General features: G+C 36.2%; 1 protein-coding gene across 2 annotated transcripts in view; it reads left to right on the plus strand.

The window, feature by feature from the left end:
* The window catches only part of LOC136884362 (aminopeptidase N), a 386,248-nt gene that overhangs the window by 167,521 nt on the left and 192,751 nt on the right, over nt 1-25,976 (plus strand). For both annotated transcript variants that reach the window (XM_067156506.2, XM_067156496.2), the window contains exon 8: nt 14,615-14,880. In XM_067156506.2, coding sequence (XP_067012607.2) covers nt 14,615-14,880 — 266 coding nt within the window. The remainder of the gene's footprint in view (nt 1-14,614; nt 14,881-25,976) is intronic.

Genomic DNA, 25,976 nt, shown 5'->3' on the forward strand with positions numbered 1-25,976 from the left:
AAACTGTCGGACAATAAAGTGATACATTGAAAGATTGCACTAAGGCAGTGTTCCTTGCACCAGCGTGAGTGACATGTGCCCGGATGTTGCGTTATGTGGTCCATCAACATGCATAGGTAGTGAAGAAGGTTATGATGTAAATAACAAACTTCAAATAAAACACGGCACTATGCTCACCTGATTGTCAATGTCAGCTGCATTATGTGTTGATATTAAAAATATTATTTTATGTTTTTTATTCATAATTCATAAATCATTATCCCCCTGTTTAAGAAAGGAAATTGCTGAAAATGCTCCAACACTCCTTTCTCGTGGGCTTAAGATTCTTGAGAAAATCTTAGAGAGCAGATTGCGAGTCATCGTAGAGCCACAGTTTGAAGAGGAACAGTATGGCTTCAGGCCTAACAGGTCAGCAACAGACCTAATCTTCAGTGTCCATATGTTAATAGAAAATTACTGGGGAAAAGGCAAAGATCTGTTCATGGTTTTCCTTGACATTGAGAAGGCATATGATTCGTGATATTTTTGTTTTTATTATTTAAAGTGAGGAAACTGCATTTATAATATTGACAGTGTTTTGATCACATTTTATGCAATAAACCTATGCTTGTACAATTATTTTACTCTCATACAATGTGAATACAGAATTACACAGTATAGTCAGTAAACTAACTCAGTATGAAATGTATAATTTCAGAGATGTCAGTCAGCCACATAATGAAGTTAGTCAGTCACACATCACATTTATACCTATAACATCCCTTTAAATTGAGTTTCGAAAACAGTATTCAAAATAAACTTTAGAGAAATATGCAAAGAAACATGTTCACACGAACAGAGCGTTAACATTTATGTCAGTCAGTCATGGAAACTTTGGAACGAAGTATTTAGTACGATTTTTATTTTTAAGTAATGTTTTATATATATCATTAAAATTGCCCAGTACTCCTTTATCCTATCGTATTATTAGAATTTTCAACTTAACCCCACTACATCGTTTATATAGACATTTTCTTGCTGAAGTGTATTGCGAATGTCAGTCACATATGGAATTGCTTAGTAATGAAATAATTTTTCAGGAAAATATTTGCTCATAATAACATTTAAGAAAAGGCTAGGAAAACAACAGATAGGGGATCTGCCACCTGGGCGACTGTCCTAAATGCAGATTAGTAGTGATTGATTGTGTGAGTGTGTGTTTCGTTACAGTATGTTAAAAATTATTTTTCTTTCTTTCTTAATCGGTTTACCCTCCAGAGTTGGTTTTTCCTTCAGACTCAGCTAGAAATCCCACCTCTACCGCCTCAAGGGCAGTGTCCTGGAGCCTGAGACTTTGGCTCAGGGCAGATACAATTTGGGAGGGGGACCAGTACCTTGCCCAAGCAGCCTCACCTGCTATGCTGAACAGGGGTCTTGTTGGGGATGGGAAGATTGGAAGGGATGGGCCTTAAATTAAGTACCATCCCAGCATTTGCCTGGAGGAGAAGTGGGGAAACCACAGAAACCACTTCAAGGATGGCTGAGGAAGGAATCAAACCCCCTTTACTCAGTTGACCTTCCGAGGCTGAATGGACCCTGTTCTAGCCCTTGTACCACTTTTCAAATTTTGTGGCAGAGTCGGGAATCAAACCTTTGCCTCCGAGGGTGGCAGCTAATCACACTAACCACAACACAGAGGCGGACTAAAAATGATTTATACCTTATAGAATTCTGTAAGTTATAATCACAGAATAAAAGAATGTTTATGATCAATAGAATTTTATTAGAGTTGTAATCTTCAAAATCATAATATAATACTGTATAACTAGCTGATTTACCCATGCTTCACTGTGAAATTCTACACTGTATACAGAATTCTAGGTTAAGTGGTGTACACGTTGTGAGTAAGACTGTATAAAATTGCATAGCTCTTAACGTTACCCCAGAAACACAATGGGAGTCACGTAAAGACTGGGTTAGAGAATTTTCAGTGTAATGGCAGGCCCTTTTGCCTACTGTCAGTTGCACTCAAGTTGGGAAGTTTTCATTATGATGGTAGGCCCACTTCTCTACTACCAGTCAGAACTGAGTAGTGCATTTTTCATTATAATGTCAGATACTCACTCTCCACCTGCCTTATTACATCCTCAGAAAGACTGTCTTTGTGGTTTTCCCAACTGAAGTCAACATAGGTCATTACAATGACTTCAGTAGGAAGGTTGCGATTAAAAGCAATGCTGTCATACAAAATATTTGATCAAATAACAAATGCACATTATCTCACTTTTAACGAACAGTAATACACTGCCGATCTAACAGTCTAAAGTTCCAAAGCAGGAATGACCAGGCCACAGTCAACCGTGAACACTCCCTTGCAGTTAAGTGTGCACACTGTTCATTTCAATCAGTGCCTCAGAGTAGGGATCAAATAGCTGGAATACTATGATGAAACAGTGTGTTACATACCAGTAGTTATCAGCAAATTTATGAACCAGAGGAATGGCATGCTAAAGAAGAGAGTTATCTAACTCCCCAGTGACTTCCTGGCAATATTCAGGTGGGCTGTTAACCTCGGTACGCAGCAGTAATCCCATCTATCGGAGATGAGTGGCAGTACAAGACACAAAGCACATCACAACAAACAATGGTCAATGTTATTGTTGATCAATTTTATGAGCTTTCTATTTTATAGGCCTTCACATTTAGTTTTCTTCCAACTCTATGATATTAAGGCATCTAATGTAAAGTGAGTCGTCCTTTCTTTCGATGTGTCGGACCCCTTCCATTTTTTTCTCTGATTAGTGTTATATAGGGGATGCTTGCCTAGTTGTACTTCCTCTTAAAACACTATTCACCACCACCACCAATCTTATCATAGTCAGAATGGTAAAACAGAATAAATTATAACTGATTGGAAATCATATTCTCTATGACTTATGTTTTGTAGTTCTTTTGGACCAATAACATAGGCAATTAAAAATTAAATTTTAGGTGCCTTCCCCTAAACTACCATTTCAACCAGGGTAGATAAAATTATTTATAGTGAAGACTGTATTTCCTTATTTCCCAACTTTACATACCGATTTTCATTAATTTCTGTTTACCCATTTTTTCCGTGGCTCGGCGTTGATATAGACTTAGCAACAAAACTCCAAATTTATGAATATCTCTGCTATCATAGCTGGTGTAAAAATCTGTAAGACATAAATGATTGGAAATTTAATTCTATATAACTTTAGTTATGTAGTATTTATCGATATGACCACTAATAACATAAATTTTTGAGAATTCATTCATTCATTCCTTCATTCATTTATTTCAATTAATTCCAACGAGCCTGGGCAGGCTCATACATAGGAATTATACAGGATATTACATACTGGCAGGTACTTACACATCAAAATATAGTTTGTGTATATAAGATTATTAGTAAATGGTTGAGCATATAAACACATACAATATATAAAATATATACATCATCAATATGAGGATTACAGAGAATTATTTCTGACTGTATTTACATAACAAGAAAGTTGCAAAGGTATAAGAATAGATTACAGAGTATTTTCATTTACATAACATATGCCTTTGCTGGCGGGACCTAGTGTTTACAGTGCACTATGTCTCCTGGTATGGGCTAGAGCAATTTTGTTACTTTCATTGATCTGTCTCAGCTTTATCCTTGGCTTTGACAAAATGAAGGTGACTGAGGTATGAGTGATGCTAGTAATGCCATTCCTTCTGCAGCCAGTCCCTGCTATGAATGGTGTGAAGATATTGCTCATAGGGTCAGTTGGTGCATGCATTTGAGTGGGCTTGGCAGACTGATATGTAATAGCAACTTCTGGCTTGGTGAGGAAAGCAACGGGAAACTACCTCACTCCTCATTTCCCTAGTACGCCTCTTCAGTGATGCCTAGGCCATCTATGACAGCTGATGGTGGAGCTGTTGAGGATCCAACCAGCCTTCTGGCTGAGGACTAAACATACATACATACAAGAGTTGCAGAAGTACAATTAAATTGTAGACTTTCCTCTAAACTACCATTTCACTCAGTGTGAATAAAATTATTTATGGCATAGATTGTAGTGACTTATTCCCCAACTTTACATTCCAATTTTCATAAAATTCCCTTCAGCCGTTTTCTCATGATGCATGTGCATACAAACATACGTACATACATACATACATACATACATACATACAGAAATTAAGGGAAATTAAAAAGTGCATTTCCTTGTTACTGTGGGCATGACTGATATAGAAATACCATACTTTTTTATTTCTGAGCAATGTACAGACAAAACTCTTATTTTATATATGTATCATATTACACGCCGACCTCTTTTTCATTGGGTAGGATGGTGAGAGAGTGCCTAGCCCACAAATTGGTCATACTGCTCGGAAAGCAGGGATAGTGTGTGACTCAGAAGCAAGACAATGCAGACAGAGATAGAGGGACAGGCATTGTGTGATGAGGAGGAGCAGTAGGGGGTAAGGAAAGGGTTGTGAAAGTCACTAACACACATACAGCGGCTGGCGAGCGGCAGCTCTGCTGCCATCTCTTGCCTTGCAATTGACAGCGGAACTGATCACACAAGACTTAAGGCCACAGATACTTCCTTCTCACTCCTAGTCATTTGCTATCTCACCATTGCCATAATACCTATATGTTTCAGTGCAACGTAAAGCAGATTGTAAATATGTTTTAAAAATCTTCTTTTCTTCCACTGCTTCCTTCACCTTTTTACCCCCTCATGGTGTATCCTTTTCTTTCACTCTTGCAGATGTTCTGCCATGCATGTTCTCTGCACAGCTTATAAATGCTGTTTTAAAATGTGGACTTTTATTTACAACTTGTTTTACGTCTCACCGACACAGATAGGTCTTATGGTGATGATGTGATAGGAAAGGCCCAGGATTGGGAAGGAAGCGGCCATGACCATAATTAAGGTACAGTCCCGGCATTTGCCTGGTGTGAAAATGGGAAACCATGGAAAACCATCTGCAGGGCTGTCGACAGTGGGGCTCGAACCCACTATCTCCCGGATGCAAGCTCACAGCTGCGCACCCCTAACCGCACAGCCAACTCACCCAGTAATGTGGGCCTTTATCCTTCCACACTTCCCAATGCCTTGTCTGGAACGTCATGTTTCAGGATCTCCTAAAAATGCTCCTGTACATTTTTATCTTTTAATACTCAGTTTTTATTGCCTTCTCTTTTGTCTCCTTTATTATTTCCATTTTTCACACTTTCATCCTTGCTACCATTACTCATTGGTCTCCTCAAAAGCTTCTCCTGGAACAACACTGCTGCACCCCACCACACAAGAAAAATGAAAAAGAATATATATGTGCATTACCAACCAGGGCTATGCTGTCCCATGTAGTTGGTTAGGTAGTGGGATGTGACTGGTGTGGGCAGGAGAAGGAGACACAAACTAAATTCAAACACAATAGAAAAAAGTCTAGACAGAACACTTACCTTTAAATAAAACTCCCTTCTCCACAGAACCGAACATATGGAAAGCGAAACAAAGTACTTTCCCAAAATAAACTAAGAGGTGGGGAAAATACGACTTGCTACCATTCAGGATAAATATCTCATTGAACAACTTAAATAGTAACTCTGATAAAATTTGAAATAAATTAATGATATTCAAAGGACAGCATTAGAGTGAATTCAAATAACCTTCGAGAGTAAATGTAAATAATAGTAAGTCTTGGCATGTGCCATCTCATGCTACAGCATGTGAAACTCAAATGAAAAATGTAACCTTCAATAATTCCTCTTTAAAAAAAATCCATTTACAATATAAAATACAATTAAAATACCCTTTTTAATAAATTAAGAATGACATTGCAATATCACCCTTTCAGAATTTCACTGCTGTTTAGAGGCCTCCTTTTGAGGTATTTGTTACCCTTAACATTCATTAAAACCTTTCAACAGCTCATAAAATTATTTACAATAAAATCATAAGTTATTAACATACTGCATGGGTTTGACTGAGATGGAAGTACACCAGTTCACTAGACAAAAAATTAGTCACCCTAGTGTGCACCCACAGATGGATCATTAAGGCTGTACAGATGGTGCAGCGAACAAGTCCTGTGCTAAACCACATGCACACTGCCTCTGCGTGTGCATAAGACAGTAGCAATAAGTTCGACATTGATTTTTCGAGCGGACAGTGTATATCGTCGGTGCTGGGACCAAACCTCTTCTGTGATAATATTTTTGGAGATATACTGACCCGCAGCGCATACATTATGAAGAGCGAGAATGCCTTGCCCATATTCACACAATATTGCACCTTAGATGACAGAACCTTACCGGCCAAAGTTCTAAGGTAAAATATTTCACATAGGAGGTTTTGTCCCGGCAGCAACGATATCAACATAGGTAAATGTAAGGATGTGACAGAGTGACAAAAAAGGGACAATTGTGTTGGGCCGTGCCCATGGCCATATGGTGCGAGAAATTACTGCATTTGTTGGTGTTTCTTAGAGGACTGTTCAACATGTCTACAAGCAGTAGTGTACTACACGTTGCCATGAAACACGTCAGAATTGTGACCTTAAAAACTTCCTGACTGAGAGGAGCCGGAGACATGTTTCACGGCTTCTGAATCAAAATTGCTTCCAAACACAACAGAAATTGCAGCAGTCAGTGAATGAAGGTCATCTCAACCTGTTAGCAAGAGAACATTGTGATGGGAACTCTGCATGCAGTGAACATTGGGAGTAGGTCATCTTGCAAGAGGCCATAGCTCACACAGACACATAAAGCTGCACATCTTCAATGGGCTAGAAATCATCAAACGTGAACAGAAGCTGACCGGTGGAACGTAATGTGGTCTGACGAATCACTTTTTTGCCTGTATTCCAATTACGCATGTTGTCAAGTACATCAAAAGCCAAATGAAGCATTTCATCCTGTATGTGTACAAGGTCAGTTTCAAGCCGGAGGTGGGTCCATGATGTTTTGGGGGTGTTTTTCATATCATGGATTAGGCCTACTCACTGAAGTGACCACTAACATGAACTAGCATGTTAATTTAAACATTCTGGATGATCAGGAGTTGCCTTTCAGTCAACATCTCATGATGAGTATGTTGACCTTCGCACATCAGCCTGAACTAAACTACATACACACGGGGCTGTAGGAAAGAGTGAATTGCTGCTTAACATTTTTACTCTTCATGAAGAAATATGGAGCCAAAATATTCACTCTGTTCTAGAACTGAAATGACAGAAAACATTTACGTTTCATTAAAAAGAGACCACCCAATTTTTTAAGGAACTCTTCCAGCCAAACTAAGCTTTTTCAAATCTGGACTTATTTCTGTTTAAATAAGCATTCATCTTATTACAACAAGACTGAAGAATGATGAACATTTTAAATATTAAGTTTTATTATAACTGTTGAATATCTTTTATCTTGTTAGTTTCCTTATGTATTACTGGGGCCATCAAGGACCACATTAAGTCTTGTTGCATTTGACACAGAACTTGGCCTGCTTTGGAGCCCAAATTTCCCTCATTCTTTGTGAGTGGGCCTGCTTACGCTCCTCTGTCCAAAGGGCACCATGTCTTCTCTTCGGTTGCTCGTCTCGGTTTAGCCCGTTCGTCAATACTTTCATGCGGAAGCGATCTCTGTTAAGGGTGCCTTCAGCTGAGATATGTAGCATTTGCAGGTGTTCTTTGGCATTTCTAAACCAGGGAATTGTGGTTTTGGGGTGTGAATAAAAAAAGTGAAAGATTAATGTTTTATATGTATATGTCTGTTTTCTTTGTACTCTCAAGCTGAAGATGACCTCAAGTAAGGTTGAAACATGTCCTTTTATATAATGTTTTATGTTACGGGGTTTCCCGTGGATCAGCAGAGGTGAAAGAAGGTGCCGGAGTGAATGGGTCTAACTACAAAGTCAAAGTTAATTTAAAATTTTAACAAAGGTTATATTTTTCGAAAAATAACACAACTTTAGCAACTTTTCACTAGGAGAAATCACAATGACATAGCAAATTAGAAACAAGATTTAGAAAGATCCAAGATTTCCGAACTTGAACATTCTTGGCCTACAAGCCCTAGTTTTACAATTTTTGGGTTCCCAGCTCGATTTTACAAAGAATATACACTTACCCAAAGGGCAGAAATCCCCTAATACCTGGAGCACTTGCTCCCAAAATTGCAATATCAGGCCTCCCAGAGGCAATTTTACAACACTTGAAAAAGAGCTCACATGTTCTCAGTTCTTAAGCCTATTCCAGGCAACACAATATGAGAATCTTAATAATCACTGGCCTTACAAGGCACTATTTACAAATAGTCGTCTTATTACACAGAGGTATCTAGTACCCAACCTAAGGAGCCTTAGTGAAAAAGAATAGGTTCAATAAACGGCCCGAGTACAACCGGAATGGAGTCAAAGATTGAGCTCCCAAAAAAAATTTAAAAGCCTATAGGGTACTAGGCCAACGAAACAGGGGCTAATCCCAAACTACTGAGGTAGCGCGCATGGAGATAACTTCAATACATAGCAGAAACAAATGCGGTACCTCAAACCAGATGAAGGGGAGTTCGAGAGGGTATATCACTCTCTATCCCCGGTTTACAGTTAAAGATTTATGAAATTTTACATGAGCCGACAGGAGATATACACTTTAGAGAATTTAGTTGCATATTTAAGGTTTCGGACCTTTCCCTCAGGTTAAACTGTGGGGCAGAGAAATAAAGATGTTAACTGGCCATTACCTTACTGAAGAACTGCTGCCTGATGAAAGAGGCACCTCCCACCCCCTGCTTGACACACACACTAAGTTAGATGACGATCAAATGGCCAGGAGACAAGAAAATCTGCAGTTTATAAACCCTCGGGGAAAGTTCGAGACCTTTCACGAATAAAACAGCCACACCCTCTCAATTTTATTGGTGAATGAAAAGGTTACACTCAAAATCGAAGAAGAAATACGGGATTGGTTGAAAATTAATTCCAGAAATTCTTGATTGGCTAAATTCAAAACTGGCAGAAAGAAAAGATAAATATTGCCAACCTAAAGATGAATGAACAAAATTTAGTAAGAAAAAACTTATGAATACAAAATTTCTTCAAGAAGGTTCTTTCACTTCACACCAGGGTGCATGATCATAGTTTTTTTGGGTGGTGACATCTATGAGAGAATGTCCAACTTCTTGATAAATGGAAAACAAAACAAGTTGAAATTCACACAGTACTGGAAACTTCACAATAACAAAATTTTAGTGGTGCCATCTTCAGAGAAAATTTATAAGTTGGTCCAGTTTCACGTTCAGTGTTTCTCCTGTAGAGGAGTTCTTTAAGGCACAAGTTTTAAATGTGCGGTGTAGAGGTGTACCTCCCGGTACATTTTAGATAAAAGGTAACAACTTTGTATCGAACATGTGGACAGTATACTTGTAAATTTGTTTTAAGATTTTTTTTATATATATTCAAGTCAATACGGAACTGATAATGAAATTTATTACATGTATTCGCAATGATCCCCACAAAAAAGAAACGTCGGTCATGTCCATCCACAATATAACACCAACTGACAGTTATTACCAATGCCATCATAACAATAGTCTCATCTGATAAGATGAGAACTGTTGATATATCTTCATTTCTACTCATTACACTGGTTTAGGTAAGCAAATTATACCATAGGATCACCAGCTTCATTACACACATCCTTTTATTACGAGCTGTTATCAACAACTCACCATCACACACACCAAGCAGTTCAAACGTTCAAAGAACAAAACAAACAAAGATAAACCACTTGACTAAATTTACCTCAGTTAAAAACACATAACCTTAATGTTGTTTTCCTATAACTAATACAAGATATGATACATGACAATTTATTTTTATGAGAAAACCACAACATTCCAACACTCCCCCCTTTTCTCAAAAAAAAAATTTTAAAACTGCACTTCAATCAATTATCCTCTCATTGCAATCCTATAAGCCTACAGAAACTCTTAAGCTTGCTGCTTGATAAAAATTTTGTGAACAAGTCTGCAGCATTTCTCTCCGATGCTACATATACAAACTCAATGAACCCCTTTTCTACTAGTTCTCTACATACATGGTGCATGATGTCAATATGTTTTGATCTTTCACTTACATTATTGTTTTTACTCAGTTTAATTGCTGCTGCATTCACAATTAAGAATTTATTTATTTTCCACCTAATCAATCAATCAATCAATCAATCAATCAATCAATCAATCAATCAATCAATCAATCAATCAATCAATCAATCAATCAATCAATCAATCAATCAATCAATCAATCAATCAATCAATCAATCAATCACTACTGATCTGCATTTAGGGCAGTCGCCCAGGTGGCAGATTCCTATCTGTTGTTTTCCTAGCCTTTTCTTAAATGATCGCAAAGAAATTGGAAAATTATTGAACATTTCCCTTGGTAAGTTATTCCAATCCCTAACTCCCCTTCCTATAAATTAATATTTGCCCCAATTTGTCCTCTTGAATTCCAACTTCATATTGTGATCTTTCCTACTTTTAAAGACACCACTCAGACTTATTTGTCTACTGATGTCCTCCCACGCCATCTCCCCACTGACAGCTCGGAACATACCACTTATGATATTAAATTCTAATAATTTTGTACCACAAGTAGATCTTCAATACAGACAAGAAATGAAATTTATAACCTGCAATATACCACTTAGTCGAGCAGCTCATCTCCTTTCTCCCAAGTCTTCCCAGCCCAAACTTTGCAACATTTTTGTAACGCTACTCTTTTGTCGGAAATCACCCAGAACAAAACGAGCTGCTTTTCCTTAGATTTTTTCCAGTTCTTGAAGCAAGAAATCCTTGTGAGAGTCCCATACACTCAAACCATGCTCTAGTTGGGGTCTTACCAGAGACTTATATGCCCTCTCCTTTACATCCTTACTACAACACCTAAAGACCCTCATAACCATGTACACAGATCTGTACCCTTTATTTACAATCCCATTTATGTGATTATCCCAATGAAGATCTTTCCTTATATTAACACCTAGATACCTACAATGATTCCCAAAAGGAACTTTCACCCTATCAACACAGTAATTAAAAGTGAGAGGACTTTTCCTATTTGTGAAAATGACAACCTGACTTTTAACCCTGTTTATCATCGTACCATTGCCTGTTCTCCATCTCACAACATTATTGAGGACATTTTGCAGTTGCTCACAATCTTGTAACTTATTTATTACTCTATACAGAATAACATCATCTGCAAAAAGCCTTATCTCTGATCCCACTTCTTTACTCATATCATTTATATACCATATAGCCTATAAGAAAACATAAAACTCCAATAATACTGCCTTGAGGAATTCCTCTTAATTATTATAGGGTCAGCTAAAGCTTCGCATACTCCAGATCTCTGAGATCTATTTTCTAGAAATATACCAACCCATTCAGTCACTCTTTGGGCTAGTCCTGTTGCACGAATTTTTGCAAGTAAACTCCCATGATCTACCCTATCAAATGCTTTAGACAGCTTAATCATGATACAGTCCATTTGATGTCCTGAATCTAAGATATCTGCTATATCTTGCTGGAATCCTACAAGTTGTGCTTCAGTGGAATAACCATTCCTAAACCTGAACTGCCTTCTATCGAACCAGTTATTAATTCTGCAAACATGCCTAAAATAATCAGAAAGAATGCCTTCCCAAAGCTTACATGCAATGCATGTCAAACTGGCCTGTAATGTTCAGCTTTATGTCTATCACCCTTTCTTTTATACTCAGGAGCTACTATAGTAACTCTCCATTCATTTGGTATAGCTCCTTCATGCAAACAATAATCAAATAGCTACTTCAGATATGGTACTATATCCCAACCCATTGTCTTTAGTTTATAGAAATCTTATCAATTCCAGCTGCTTTTCTAGTTTTCAACATTTTTATCTTATTGTAAATTTCATTGTTATCGTATGTAAATTTTAATACTACTTTAGTATTAGTTACCTCCTCTATCTGGACACTATCCTTGTAATCAACAATCTTTACATACCACTGACTGAATACTTCTGCCTTTTGAAGATTCTCATATACGCACTCCCCTTGTTCATTAATGATTCTTGGAATGTCCTTTCTGCCTTAAAGTACCTATACATACCTTTCTATTTTTCACTAAAATTTGTATGACTGCCAATTATGCTTGCCATCATGTTATCCTTAGCTGAGTTCTATGCTAGACTTAATTTCCTAGGAAGTTCCTTCAATTTCTCCTTACTTTCACAGGCACTTCTAACTCTATTTCTTTCCAATCTGCACCTCCTTCTTAGTCTCTTTATTTCTCTATTATAATAAGGTGGGTCTTTACCATTCCTTACCACCTTTAAAAGTACAAACCTGTTTTCACATTCCTCAGCAAATGTTTAAAACCCATCCCAGAGTCTGTTTACATTTTTATTTACCGTTTTCCACCGATCATAGTTACTTTTTAAAAACTACCTCATGCCTGTTTTATCAGCCATATGGTACTGCCTAATAGTCCTACTTTAAGACCTTCCTTTCTATCATATTTATTTTTAACTACGACAGAAACAGCTTCATGATCACTAATACCATCTATTACTTCGGTTTCTCTATAGAGCTCATCTGGTTTTACTAGCACCATGTCCAGGATATTTTTCCTCTAGTTGGTTCCATCACTTCCTGAATCAGCTGTCCTTCCCATATTAGCTTATTTGCCATTTGTTGGTCATGCTTCCTGTCGTTCACATTACCTTCCCAAGTGATATTTGGTAAATTCAGATCTCCAGCTACAATCACATTTCTTTCCATCTTGTTTCCCTCATACCTGATTATCTTATCAAATAATTCTGAATCAGCATCAGTGCTACCCTTTCCCAGTCTGTACACTCCAAAGACATCAAGTTGGCTATTATCTTTAGAAATGAGCCTTACACCTAGAATTTCATGTTTGTCATCTTTAACTTTTTCATAGCTCACAAATTCTTCTTTCACCAGAATGAATACTCCCCCTCCCACCATTCCTATCCTATCTCTACAATGCACACTCCAGTTCTGTGAGAAAATTTCTGCATCCATTATGTCATCTCTTAGCCGTGATTCAACTCCTATTACAGTATCTATCTTTTAAATTACTTAATTCTATTCCTTTCTTTACAATACTTCTACAGTTCAACACTAAGATTTTTATGTCATCCCTACTTGACTTCCAAATCACTGTACCCTTATTACCGCTCCCTAGGCCACCCCGTTTCCTTGAATGTACCTCCCTATAACCCTTCCAAACAAATTTCCTTATACGTACCTCTGTGGTTTAAGTGAAGGCCATTTGAGCACAGATCCCTATCTCCTACCCACCCACAAGGATCTAGAAATCTCACTCCCAGTTTCCTACATACCCACTCCATAATCTCATTCAAATCCCCAATCACCCTCCAGTCAGTATCCCTCCTACACAGTATTCCACTGATAACAATCTCTGCTTCCTTGAACTTCACCTGTGCTGCATTTATCTGATCCCATCCCCAACTATGTTAGGCAACGTCAAAACTAGTACCAGTTATATAAGATATTATATTAATCTAATGGGATTGAATAAGTGGACCTTTCTCTACCCTTCGATAGTGATCAATTGTCAATACGTATCATACTGAAATTCATAACTTATGAGTCATGTTCATCCATTAATTCATCATCACATTTTGAATTCTGGTCAATGGATGAATTTTGGACTTTCAAATTGTCATCTCATTTTGTACCATTAGGAGCCAATGACCTAGAGGTTAGACCCCTTTAAATAACCAGCATCATCATACAGTACTGTACTTAATTTCACTGACATAATGATAGAGGAAACTGGAACTGATTTGCAAGTAATGAGAATTTCTTCGTAAGATTTACTCACGGTAGTCAAAAGCAAGAAACTGAAAACAAAATATCTTGTAAAAGCTAATAATCAAGTATTTTAGATTAAGGAAAAAGAAAATATTGTGCCACCACATTATGCTACAAAACAACTCATATCCAGAAGTATTGATTATTGATTTTGAACTTCAGTTTTCATAGTGAAAGGAAGAATACTTGTGTTTGAGTCCTGTTGCAAGCAATCATCTGCATTTTCTGTATCAATGTTATACACTTAAAAGAATCGAAAGCACAACTGTTCCACCTAATCAATACTGTTTATTTGCTTAATGCAAATTTAATACCTTTAGTACATGTTTTGTCTACTTTGTGTACATTTTCAACTTACGTTTAGGCTTATTACATTATTGTACATAATTATACTATTAATTAGGTTTACATTTTTTGAAATGTTTTAATATGTAATTTAACATTAAGATGACAGGAATGTGTCCTTGTTAATTATGCAGTAAGCCTAACCATAAGCTGAAGATGTTTACAAAGTAGACAAAACACGTCCTAAAATTATTAAATTTGCATTAAGCAAATAAACATAATTGATTAGGTGGGACCGTTGTGTTTTAAATTCTTTTTTGTGTCCTGTTAAAAATTAATTAAAAATGCTATAATAACAACACCCTGATTACCTTTTATATCCCCATGCATTATATTTGGTTTGGCTCACTTAGTTGTGTATTTTTAGGGGCTTCAATAATCCGGATGATGAGCCACTTCCTAGGAGAAGACACTTTCCGTGCTGGGTTAAAAAGCTACCTGCAGGGTCATGCATACGGCAATGCTCGTCAGGAGGATCTTTGGGAAGCACTAACCACACAGGCTCACCAAGATGATACTTTACCATCTCATCTAACAGTTCAAATGATCATGGACACATGGACTTTACAAACAGGTTATCCAGTTATCAAAGTAATGCGTGACTATGAAAGAAAGGTGGCAGTAATTACTCAGGTAACAAAATTTCTTTTCTTAACAAATGTTCAATCTGCTTAAGGAAATAAAAAATCATGAAATGAACTGAAAATATATTGGAAAACAAGCAGTATTATCTATACCTATCTCACTATACAACTTCTACAGTGTTGTGAGATGGACAGCAGACAATGGTATGGTATTAAAGTGAAAAGTAAGGATGTATGCTTCACCAAGAGAAAAATTCCCTCAAGTTTTATGTATTGTGTTGATTATGGAGTGAAAGTAGGGCCTACCTCACGGGGATCACTATTAGCTCCTAGGTGTTAATATAAGAAAAGACCTTTACTGGGGTAATCACATTAAGAAAGTTGTAAAATGTTACAGACCTCTTCATATGGTTATGAGGATATGTATGGTTTGTAATAAGGATGTAAAGGGGTGAGCATGTGAGACCCCAAGTAGAGAATGGTTCCAGTGTATGTGACCCTCACCAGGATTACTTCATTCAAGAACTGGAAAAGATCCAATGGAAAGCATAACAGTTTGTTCTGGGTGATTTCCAACAAGAGAGTAATGTTACCAAAATGCTGCAAACTCTGAGTTAGGAAGACTTGAGTGTAAAGAGCAAGCTGGTCAGCTAAGCAGTACGTTCTATCATTGGAGAGAAAATGGTAAAGTTGGAATTCAAGGGCAACTTGGGGCAAGTATTCCTTTATAGGAAGAGGAATTAAGGATTGGAATAACTTATTAATGGAGATGTTCAATAAATTTCCAACTTCTTTGAAATTATTTAAGGAAAGGCTACGTAAACAATTGATAGGGAATCTGCCACCTGTGTGAAAGCCCTTAAAGGCAGAGCATTGGTAATTGATTGAAATACTGTACAGTTTTCTGCTTTACTCAGAGATTTCAAATTGTTAATAACATACTTTCCAATTGTTTTCAGCATTTCATTTGGTCCACTTTAATCACTTCTGTTCAGATATACTCTAGTTGATAGTCAAAATACTACATAAGGATAAGAAATTCTAAATGCTTCACAGTTTCTGTGATTGTTGGCATTAATTTATACACCAAAACAACGGTATGTACATACAACTGCACAAAAATTGACCAGCAAAGAGATTTTAATTTTATACATTCTTGAAATATAAGGATATCTGTAAACTGTGGATAGCCAGTAGCCAAAGATGTGGTACATGGAATCGTACCACCTGCACAATATGTTCATCCCATTTCAAATGGCCACTTTTTGTGTGGTTGAGTATACATCTCAAAAGTTTAATGAATACGTGTGCAGAGGGTCAGAACTTTGTTTATGATTGATTCAATCCTCATTCTTGCAAAGGTTACTTGCTTCACAATTTCATATTCAGAGTGAATATCATTTTAGGTGTACAGCCAGTAGAATGATATTAGAAATGATATACAAAGTGTAAAACTTAGAACTGAGACCACTTCTCTTTTTTTTTTTAATTTGCTAGTGGCTTTACATCGCATTGACACAGATAGGTCTTATGGCGATGATGGTATAGGAAAGACCTAGGAATTTGAAGGAAGAGGCCGTGGCCTTAATTAAGGTACAACCCCAGCATTTGCCTGGTGTGAAAATGGTATATGAGCATTAGAGGGTTGGTCATGCTGATAAATAATTTGAAAAAAATAATTTGATATCTTGCACCGTTGTCATTTTATCAACTGCTCATGGTAGCCAATCAGATCACTTCACAGGTGAATTCAGATGGGTTTTGTGCAGCGGTGTTGCTAAATCTGTACATGACTTAAGACTGGCTTGAGAGCCATGCCGAGAAATCAGCATTAAACGTAAACACACCATTGGTTTCAGGCAGTGTCACCATAGCGCACTTGCTATGGTGCGATCCTGTCAGCTCAGAGATCCATATTCAAACCCCTTCCTTGGCGAAGTTTCATTCTTCGACTGGTGCTCTCATGCCAGTCTTGAAATATAAGGATATCTGTAAACTGTGGATAGCCAGTAGCCAAAGATGTGGTACATGGAATCGTACCACCTGCACAATATGTTCATCCCATTTCAAATGGCCACTTTTTGTGTGGTTGAGTATACATCTCAAAAGTTTAATGAATACGTGTGCAGAGGGTCAGAACTTTGTTTATGATTGATTCAATCCTCATTCTTGCAAAGGTTACTTGCTTCACAATTTCATATTCAGAGTGAATATCATTTTAGGTGTACAGCCAGTAGAATGATATTAGAAATGATATACAAAGTGTAAAACTTAGAACTGAGACCACTTCTCTTTTTTTTTTTTAATTTGCTAGTGGCTTTACATCGCATTGACACAGATAGGTCTTATGGCGATGATGGTATAGGAAAGACCTAGGAATTTGAAGGAAGAGGCCGTGGCCTTAATTAAGGTACAACCCCAGCATTTGCCTGGTGTGAAAATGGGAGACCGCGGAAAACCATCTTGAGGGCTGCCGACGGTGGGATTCAAACCCACTATCTCCTGGATGCACGCTCACAGACACATGCCCCTAACTGCACAGCCAACTTGCCCAGTGATCACTTCTCTTGCTTCGATCTTATGCAGATACAGGCTGGTCGGAAATAATGTGAACCGGGTATATGAGCATTAGAGGGTTGGTCATGCTGATAAATAATTTGAAAAAAATAATTTGATATCTTGCACCGTTGTCATTTTATCAACTGCTCATGGTAGCCAATCAGATCACTTCACAGGTGAATTCAGATGGGTTTTGTGCAGCGGTGTTGCTAAATCTGTACATGACTTAAGACTGGCTTGAGAGCCATGCCGAGAAATCAGCATTAAACGTAAACACACCATTGGTTTCAGGCAGTGTCACCATAGCGCACTTGCTATGGTGCGATCCTGTCAGCTCAGAGATCCATATTCAAACCCCTTCCTTGGCGAAGTTTCATTCTTCGACTGGTGCTCTCATGCCAGTCTTAAGGCCTCGCAAAGTTCATTTGAATTCGCCCTTGCTGGGCTGAGTGGCTCAGACGGTTGAGGCACAGGCCTTCTGACCCCAACTTGACAGCTTCGATCTTGGCTCAGTCTGGTGGTATTTGAAGTGCATAAATATGTCAGCCTCCTGTCGGTAGATTTACTAGCATGTAAAAGAACTCCTGCAGGACTAAATTTGGGTACCTTGGCATCTCTGAAAACCATAAAAGTAAGTTAGTGGGACATAAAACAAAAAATATTATTATTATTATTATTAGGGGTTTATTTGTTGATCCGGTTTAATAGAGCATTTGTGGATACCTGATTGTCTAAGGTTTTATTACTTATAGCTGGACTTACTATATTTATGGCGGGCTTAGGGGCTAATTTTGAATTTGATTTAAAGAAGATTATTGCTTTATCAACTTTTTGATTTAAAGAAGATTATTGCTTTATCAACTTTAAGACAATTAGGTTTAATGATAAGAATTTTAGCTATAGGGTTTCCTAAATTAGCATTTTTTCATCTTTTAACGCATGCATTATTTAAGGCTCTTTTATTTATATGTGCTGGTTCATTAATTCATAATATGAAGGATTCTCAAGATATTCGGTTTATGGGAAATATTTGTAGTCAAATACCGCTGACGGCTGTTTGTTTTAATATTTCTAATCTCGCGCTTTGTGGTATACCTTTTTTGGCTGGATTTTATTCGAAGGACTTAATTTTAGAAATTGTTAGATTATCCTATATTAATATGTTTAGTTTTTTTTATATTTTTTCTCTACAGGTTTAACCGTATGTTATTCTTTGCGATTAGTATACTATTCAATAACAGGTGAATTTAATTCTACATCATTCCATCCAAATGTTAGTTACATTGATAGTTGTAGTTTATTACTAGACTCAAAGGTATACAATAATTGTGATGAATGGCTACAGATGACAAAGAAACAAGAAAGTGAAATGTCTCTACTTCATATGAATATCAGATCAATTAGAAAATATTGGGATCAGATGGTTATAATATTAAGACACAGCAGGCCACTGGTAGATGTGCTAATATTTAGTGAAATAAATGTAAATAATGAAATGGAAATTGAGCAGTATGAGTTAGAAGGATATAGTATGCATTATTCAATAAGAAATGTTTCTAGGGGTGGAGGAATAGTCATTTTTGTCAAGGAAGGGTTCATATTTAAAGAAAAGAAATGTATAACAAATCAATTTGAAAATTTATCAGGGGAAGTTTGGATTAATGGAACACTATATGGGATCATTATGGCAGTATACAGACCACCTGACTATAATCCAAAGGATTTTGTGGAGGAGTTAGATCTTCATTTACATAGTATGAATGCCAGAAACTTAATAATTATTGGGGACATGAACATAGATATTCTGAAAGACAGCAGAGTCACATCCTTGTACAATAATGTGCTAGCAGATCATCAGTTAGTTCATTGCATTAACAAGTTCACAAGGGAAGAATATGTAAATGGAAAACTAACACAATCCTGCATCGACCATGCATTGATTAGGAGTGGGAAAAATGTAAGAGATTCTTCTGTAATTCAGACTAAAGTTTCTGATCATTATATAATAACTGTACAGATATCACATGATACTAGGTGTAATAAATATGTTCCAAGTGAAAAAGTTATAGATAACATACAGGAAAGGGTGAGTAAATCCATGTTAAGAACAGAAATAGAAATTATTGCAAAAGAAATAAATGAGAACATGAGTTCAGATGATATATACATGAAGATTTGCAATGCAGTTAACAAGGCAACTATTGAAACGAAGGATACAAAAAAACAGAAGAGAAGGAAAGACTCTCAACCGTGGCTGACGGGTGCTATAATAGAAAAAATCAAAGAAAGGGACAGACTTTTCAAAAGATGGAAAAATGCATCAAATTTAAATCCAGAAAATAAGGAAAATTTAAGGAGGTTATATAAAAGAATGAGGAATGATATAATAGCTGATATTCAAAAAGCAAAAAGAAAGCATTACAGATTGCAGTTTGAAAGTTGTACAGGGGACATGAAGAAAACTTGGGAAGTATTAAATGATGTGCTAAAGACTAAAAAGAAATGGACAATAGAAGAAACGGTAAGACATTATTTAGGAAGGCAAGACTCACTAGAAAATATAGTTGATAACTTTTCAAAAACATTTTCAGAACAGCTAGACAAGGTAGTACATGAATGTAGAGTACAACGAAGACCATTACCTAATACAGAGAGACTTTCATCATTTTATCTACCACTAGCAAGTACAGCAGATATAGCACACATAATTGAAGGAATGGACATAAATAAATCACCAGGCATGGATAAATTAACAGTTAAACATCTGAAAGATAACATAGACATAGTAACACCAGTAATACAGAAGCTAATCAATAAAATAATAGAGACAGGTATTTTCCCAAAGGATCTGAAGACTGCCATAGTGAGACCTATTTACAAGCAAGGTTCACATTTACAGTATGAAAACTATAGACAGATATCTATTCTTCAAACTATAGGTAAAGCAGTTGAAAGATACATTGCTGATCACCTAATCTCATATTTAGAAAAATTTAAAATTTTTGATGAACATCAATTTGCTTATCAAAAACACAAGGGTACAAGTAATCTTCTTGAGGAATTCTCCAATTTGATCAATGGGAAGCTAAATCAAGGTATGCACATTTTAGCTATGTTTATTGATTTCTCAAAGGCATTTGATTCAATTTCCCATGAAAAAATTATTGCAGCCTTAAGCAAAATTGGGGTAAGAGGAACACCACTAAAAGTTTTTGAAAGTTATCTGACTGACCGAACGTATAGGGTAAAAATTGATAATATATATGGAGAAATAACTTCTATTAAAAGAGGTGTTCCACAAGGAAGTATCCTAGGACCCATTTTGTATATTATTTTTGTCAATGATATAAGCTCATGTTTTAAAAAATGTAAATATTTCATGTATGCAGACGATAAACTAATTGTATCAGTACATAAAAACCCAAAAGTAGCAGAGAAGCATTTACAAATGGAGTACAACTACTTTCAAGAATGGTGCCATGATAAGGGTCTAATAATTAACACTTCAAAAACAAAAGTCTTGTACATTACTACCCCAAAAATGCAAAGAGAAAACATTAAAATAACAGGCCATTCAGTTCAGTGCATTCACGATGGTGAACAAAAATCATGCAATTGTGACTATGTAATAGAGGAAGTTGATAACATGAAATATTTAGGTATAATAATAGATAGATATTTTTCATGGAAGCAACATATTAATAAGTTGTGTGAAAGACTGAGGCTAAGCTTGTTCAAAATGCAAATGGTTAAGTATATAATACCTCATGATAGCTTAAAATTGGTTTATCATTCACTTGTTGAGTCACTTATATCATATGGTGTAAGTGTATGGGGATCAGCTTCTGTTACAGACATAAACATGGTACAAATGTTACAAAATCGCATTGTCAAAGCATTCTTTTGGTATGAAAACAGAGGAATATTTAGCTTAAGTGAGGATATGTTAGCAGGGATGTACCAGAAGGAAAGGTTCTTGAGAGTTAAACAACTATATATGTACAACATAATTAAAGAAAATTACTGGAAGCCACAATATAGAATTGTTAATGAACATACACATGGAACAAGACTGAGACATATAAGTTATTTTCAGGTCATGAGGTACTACAACAAATATGGATCCAGAACACTGCAAGTTGTAGTTACTAAATTTTTGAACAAGTTGCCCTCAGAATTGACACACTTGAAAACCAAATATCAACTAAAAAAACATGTGAAACTATGGATCATAGATAATAAAATTACAGTTTAAATATTTGTTCATGAATGAAAAATGTACCAAAGACTTATCTACTTTGAGTGATACTTTCAGGGATTAAGAAAAACTCACACCACAGGACAAAATTACAATGCTAATGTAAATATACATACCTTATTAATGTTGTAAACAGTAAGGATTGCAACATTGTATATAAATGTGAAACAACTACACCGGCAGATAAGCACATCAAGTGCTTTGCAGGTGTAAATAATTGCAAAGATAATGTATAATATCCTACTGCATATTTGCAAATGTATTTTAGATAAGTTATAAATAAATAAATAAATAAAATTATTATTATTATTATTATTATTATTATTATTATTATTATTATTATTATTATTATTATTATTATTATTATTATTATTATTATTATTATTATTGAATTCACCCATGACACAATCTGATTGGTTAACTCCAGCAGCTGATAAAATGACAGTGTAAGATATCAAATTATTTCTTTCAAATTATTTATCAGCATGACCAACTCTTTAACGCTCTTATACCTGGTTCATATTGTTTCCAACCACCCTGTATGTTGAAGATGTTGCAAAAATAATGACTCTATATCTGATGACTCACAAGCTCCGAGATACATTTCATACTTCTTACAAGGCCAAATGGTCTTTCAAATCTTTGGGACCAGCATAAATTAGTACTAATTTCAGAAATCCCTTGACACAATATGTCAAGCAGTGCAAACTCTAATTAAAAGTATATGAAAATAGTTACACTGCTGACCTTTATTCGCAATGGACTATTATGTCCCTTTTGGTCATTGTGCATGCATAAATAATTAATTTTGGGCACACTTTCCTTCTCTCTCACACATACTCACGTACATTTCTCTTTTATGTCATTCTTATTCATTATTAGAGCATGGATTATATGTAATTACATATTCTGTTCCCATATACGTAACTACAAGGAAAGCTAAAATATCGGCAAATCACATTAAAAGGACCATTATTTCAGAGTTTAAAGTTACATATTTTTACATATTTCGATGCATAATAAATATGTGAATAGACAATACATATTTTACATATTTCAAGGATATTACGCATTTGAAAGAAAACACAATTCTTTTTTCACTAATTTTACATCGATTTAATACTTTTAATTAAACGCTTCAAAATAGTTTTAATAATAATGTTATTTGCATTACGTCCCACTAACTACATTTTTACGATTTTCGGAGACACCAATGTGCCGGAATTTACTCCCACAGGAGTTCTTTTACGTGTCAGTAAATCTACCGACACAAAGCTGACGTATTTGAGCACTTTCAAATAACACCAGACTGAGCCAGGATCAAACCTGCCAAGTTGGAGTCAGAAGTCCAGCGCCTCAACCATCTGGGCCACTCAGCCCGGCGAAAATTATTTTAAAAGCCTGTATGTCTTCAACATCTAAAAATAATTTAAAGTGAAGTATTCTGTCAAAGAATCGCACCCCTTAGCTATGTAGATGGTTTGTACATCCCTAACAAAGTAACAGTACAGTGTGAATGGTGGGTCAATGACATGTCGCTGCTGCTACAGAGAAAGACACAAAGTTAAAGTTACCCCGCGGCTGGGATGACCTCTCGGCAAAAACAACCCTTGTAAGGAAACACTTGCTTGAACCATATTTTGAGTCACAGTTAGCGAATCGGTATGGCACCAGTCGCCTTTACAAGTGACTGTAAAATCGTCCTATGCAGAGTGTGTAACAAACGTATTGGGTGCTCCATGAAGTCACAATTGGAATAGTATTTAAAAACTGATCATGTGAGAAATTTTAAAAAACATTCTCCATTGAAGAAACAAGTTCTTGTTACACAAGGGGCGCTGGAACATTCTTCGTATTCTACCAGTGAATTTAATAAATATTTGTGCATGGCAGCGGTCGCTGCAAACATACCATGGTATAAACTTGAAGTGCCAAAGTTTCAAGGATTCCTGCACAAATATTGCAACTCTGCAGAGTCTGTCGATTGAGCTTATAGTGCCAACACACCTGCAAGACCTTTGCATCTAAAACAAATCCAAGTCCCATTTAACCTGGCAGGCTTGATCTCCAAAAAAAGAATACATTAATTTCTGTTATGTGCGTTGAGATATTGTTTTGGATAAGCAGACCCATACTTTTTAATAAAACATTTATTGCAGCAAAATAGCCATACATTAGTGAAGGATGTTATAACAATTTAACACTTGCACCATTGGACGCATAGTCTCTGATTGATCTAGTCCTCTTGTTGCAGAGTTCTAAGTGATATCGTTCACATAACTGTCCACATAATGTACATTTGCATGAGTTTGACGGTTCGTGGTATGTTGTGTTTTCGCAGATGACATGGTGGAATCCATGTACTGCAAGTCTTGTAAACATGTGCCTCGTCTCAAAATTTGCTGCTGTCCATGTACGATCAATCATGGCTCCAGTTCCATAGAATTCCATGGGTACTTCTTCTCTTTTCCTTATTAGTGTCCTTAGTAGGTTCTCCGATGCCGTTGTGTTAGGTAGGGGGTACATTGTCCTTAAATCCTCTACGAGGAAAGTTTCCCGTGCGAGAAGGTAGACTAATCTGGATCTTGTTGTTTTTGCCACTCCATTGCTCTTTTGATGTATGTTGCTTTAACTCTTTCCAGTGTTGCTAAGTTCTTTTCATTCAGGTGTGTCCATATAATTTCAATCCCATACGTAAGTATTGGAACAATTTTCGATTTGAAGAGTGCCATTGCTGTGTTCTGATGAAGCTTATGTTGTTTATCGCTCTAATTGCTTGTTGTTAATAAACTTAACCATGATAGGTTAATATTGTGTTTGGTCCGTATTGACTGGTCTGAATGTATAATATAACTATTTATAATGAGTGTATTGATCAAGGCGGATTTAAATAAACTATTATAAATAGTTATATTACACATTCTAATTGCTTGTGTCACTTTCCCATACTTTTTTAACTTCACTAAGTATAGCAACTTGCGACACATGAAGGGCGGTGGGACTATGAAGATCATAAAGATGCCACACCACAATAACATTAGATAATTGTCAAACAGCTCAATTGTATCACCATATACAACCTTTATACAGGACTTCGAACATAACATGAATGATATTCATGTTTGAACTTTTAAAGTTGCTATTGTATTGTTTTTATCCAGTATTTGTTAGGACATAAAATAGTTTTAAGTAAGGTCTTTTACACGCATGTGATTTTAATCTGTAAGCTGAAGAAGAGAATTTTAATTTTTGAAACATGTACTTATATATATTTGAATCGTGCAGTCAAGTAAGGAACTGAGTCAGATTTTGCTACTTTTCAGGAGAGCAAAAAAACTGATTTTCTTCGACATGCTTCAATGAATAGTTCCCATTATTTTATATAATATTTAGATCAGTGATAGATATGTAATGGAGGTAACAGGAAAATGTTCAAGAAAAATTTATAAATTTTATGACCGTTTGAACTTTTTTGACTTAGTTCCTTTCTCCAATAACACTGAAAAAAGTTTGTGGGTTGGGAATAAATCTCTCATATGAACTATACCAACCTTTGTTATATATTAAACATAACATAATGCAATACATAAGCACTGTTTACAGTTTATCCAACAGAAAAAAAAAAAACAGGGAAAACAAATACAAATGACCTTGAAGCGCCAAATAACTGCAGTATTACAACCGAGACTACTAACCTAAGGGGAATTCATTGGCTGCGAAGTAATGTCCAAATAAAATGCCAAAGCATCCTCATTCGTAACATATTTCAACAGTTTATGCAAGTCCTTAATCTTCTCAGCTTTTATTGGAACCCCACCCCCTGGATATGCTGCCATTGGTTGCAAGGAAAATGTGCACAAGTTACCTTTCCCAAGATGAAATGTATGTTTCACAATGCTGTTTATGAAGAGAAGTGCTACATGAACTCCTGGTTTCTCTGCCCTATATCTGTATTCTTTAAGCGAAGAAGGAGAAAATGCAATCTTTCCAGCATGAGGAGTATTCTTTGTCGATGTTTCAGCTGATACAGTCACTTTTTAAAAAAACTCAGGCCACCAATTGTCAAAATTAAATACTGCACTTGAGTCTACTAACTTAACTGTAACATTTGCTTTGCTGTTTACAATAATTGCCATACACTCTTCGATAGTATAAACTCTGTCTACTTTTTTAATGTTTTTCTTAAATACCCCAAAGTCCCTGTCGCATGGTAGGAATGAATGACCCCTCTCAGGAAAGTACTGACTAATCTCCTTAAATTAATTTGAAGCTGCCAGGCCTAGCATTAGTCTAATGACTGTATGGTTCTTATTTTGGCCTGGAGAACC

Source organism: Anabrus simplex, chromosome 1 (assembly GCF_040414725.1).
Source record: "Anabrus simplex isolate iqAnaSimp1 chromosome 1, ASM4041472v1, whole genome shotgun sequence".
In the NCBI taxonomy this organism is placed as follows: domain Eukaryota; kingdom Metazoa; phylum Arthropoda; class Insecta; order Orthoptera; family Tettigoniidae; genus Anabrus; species Anabrus simplex.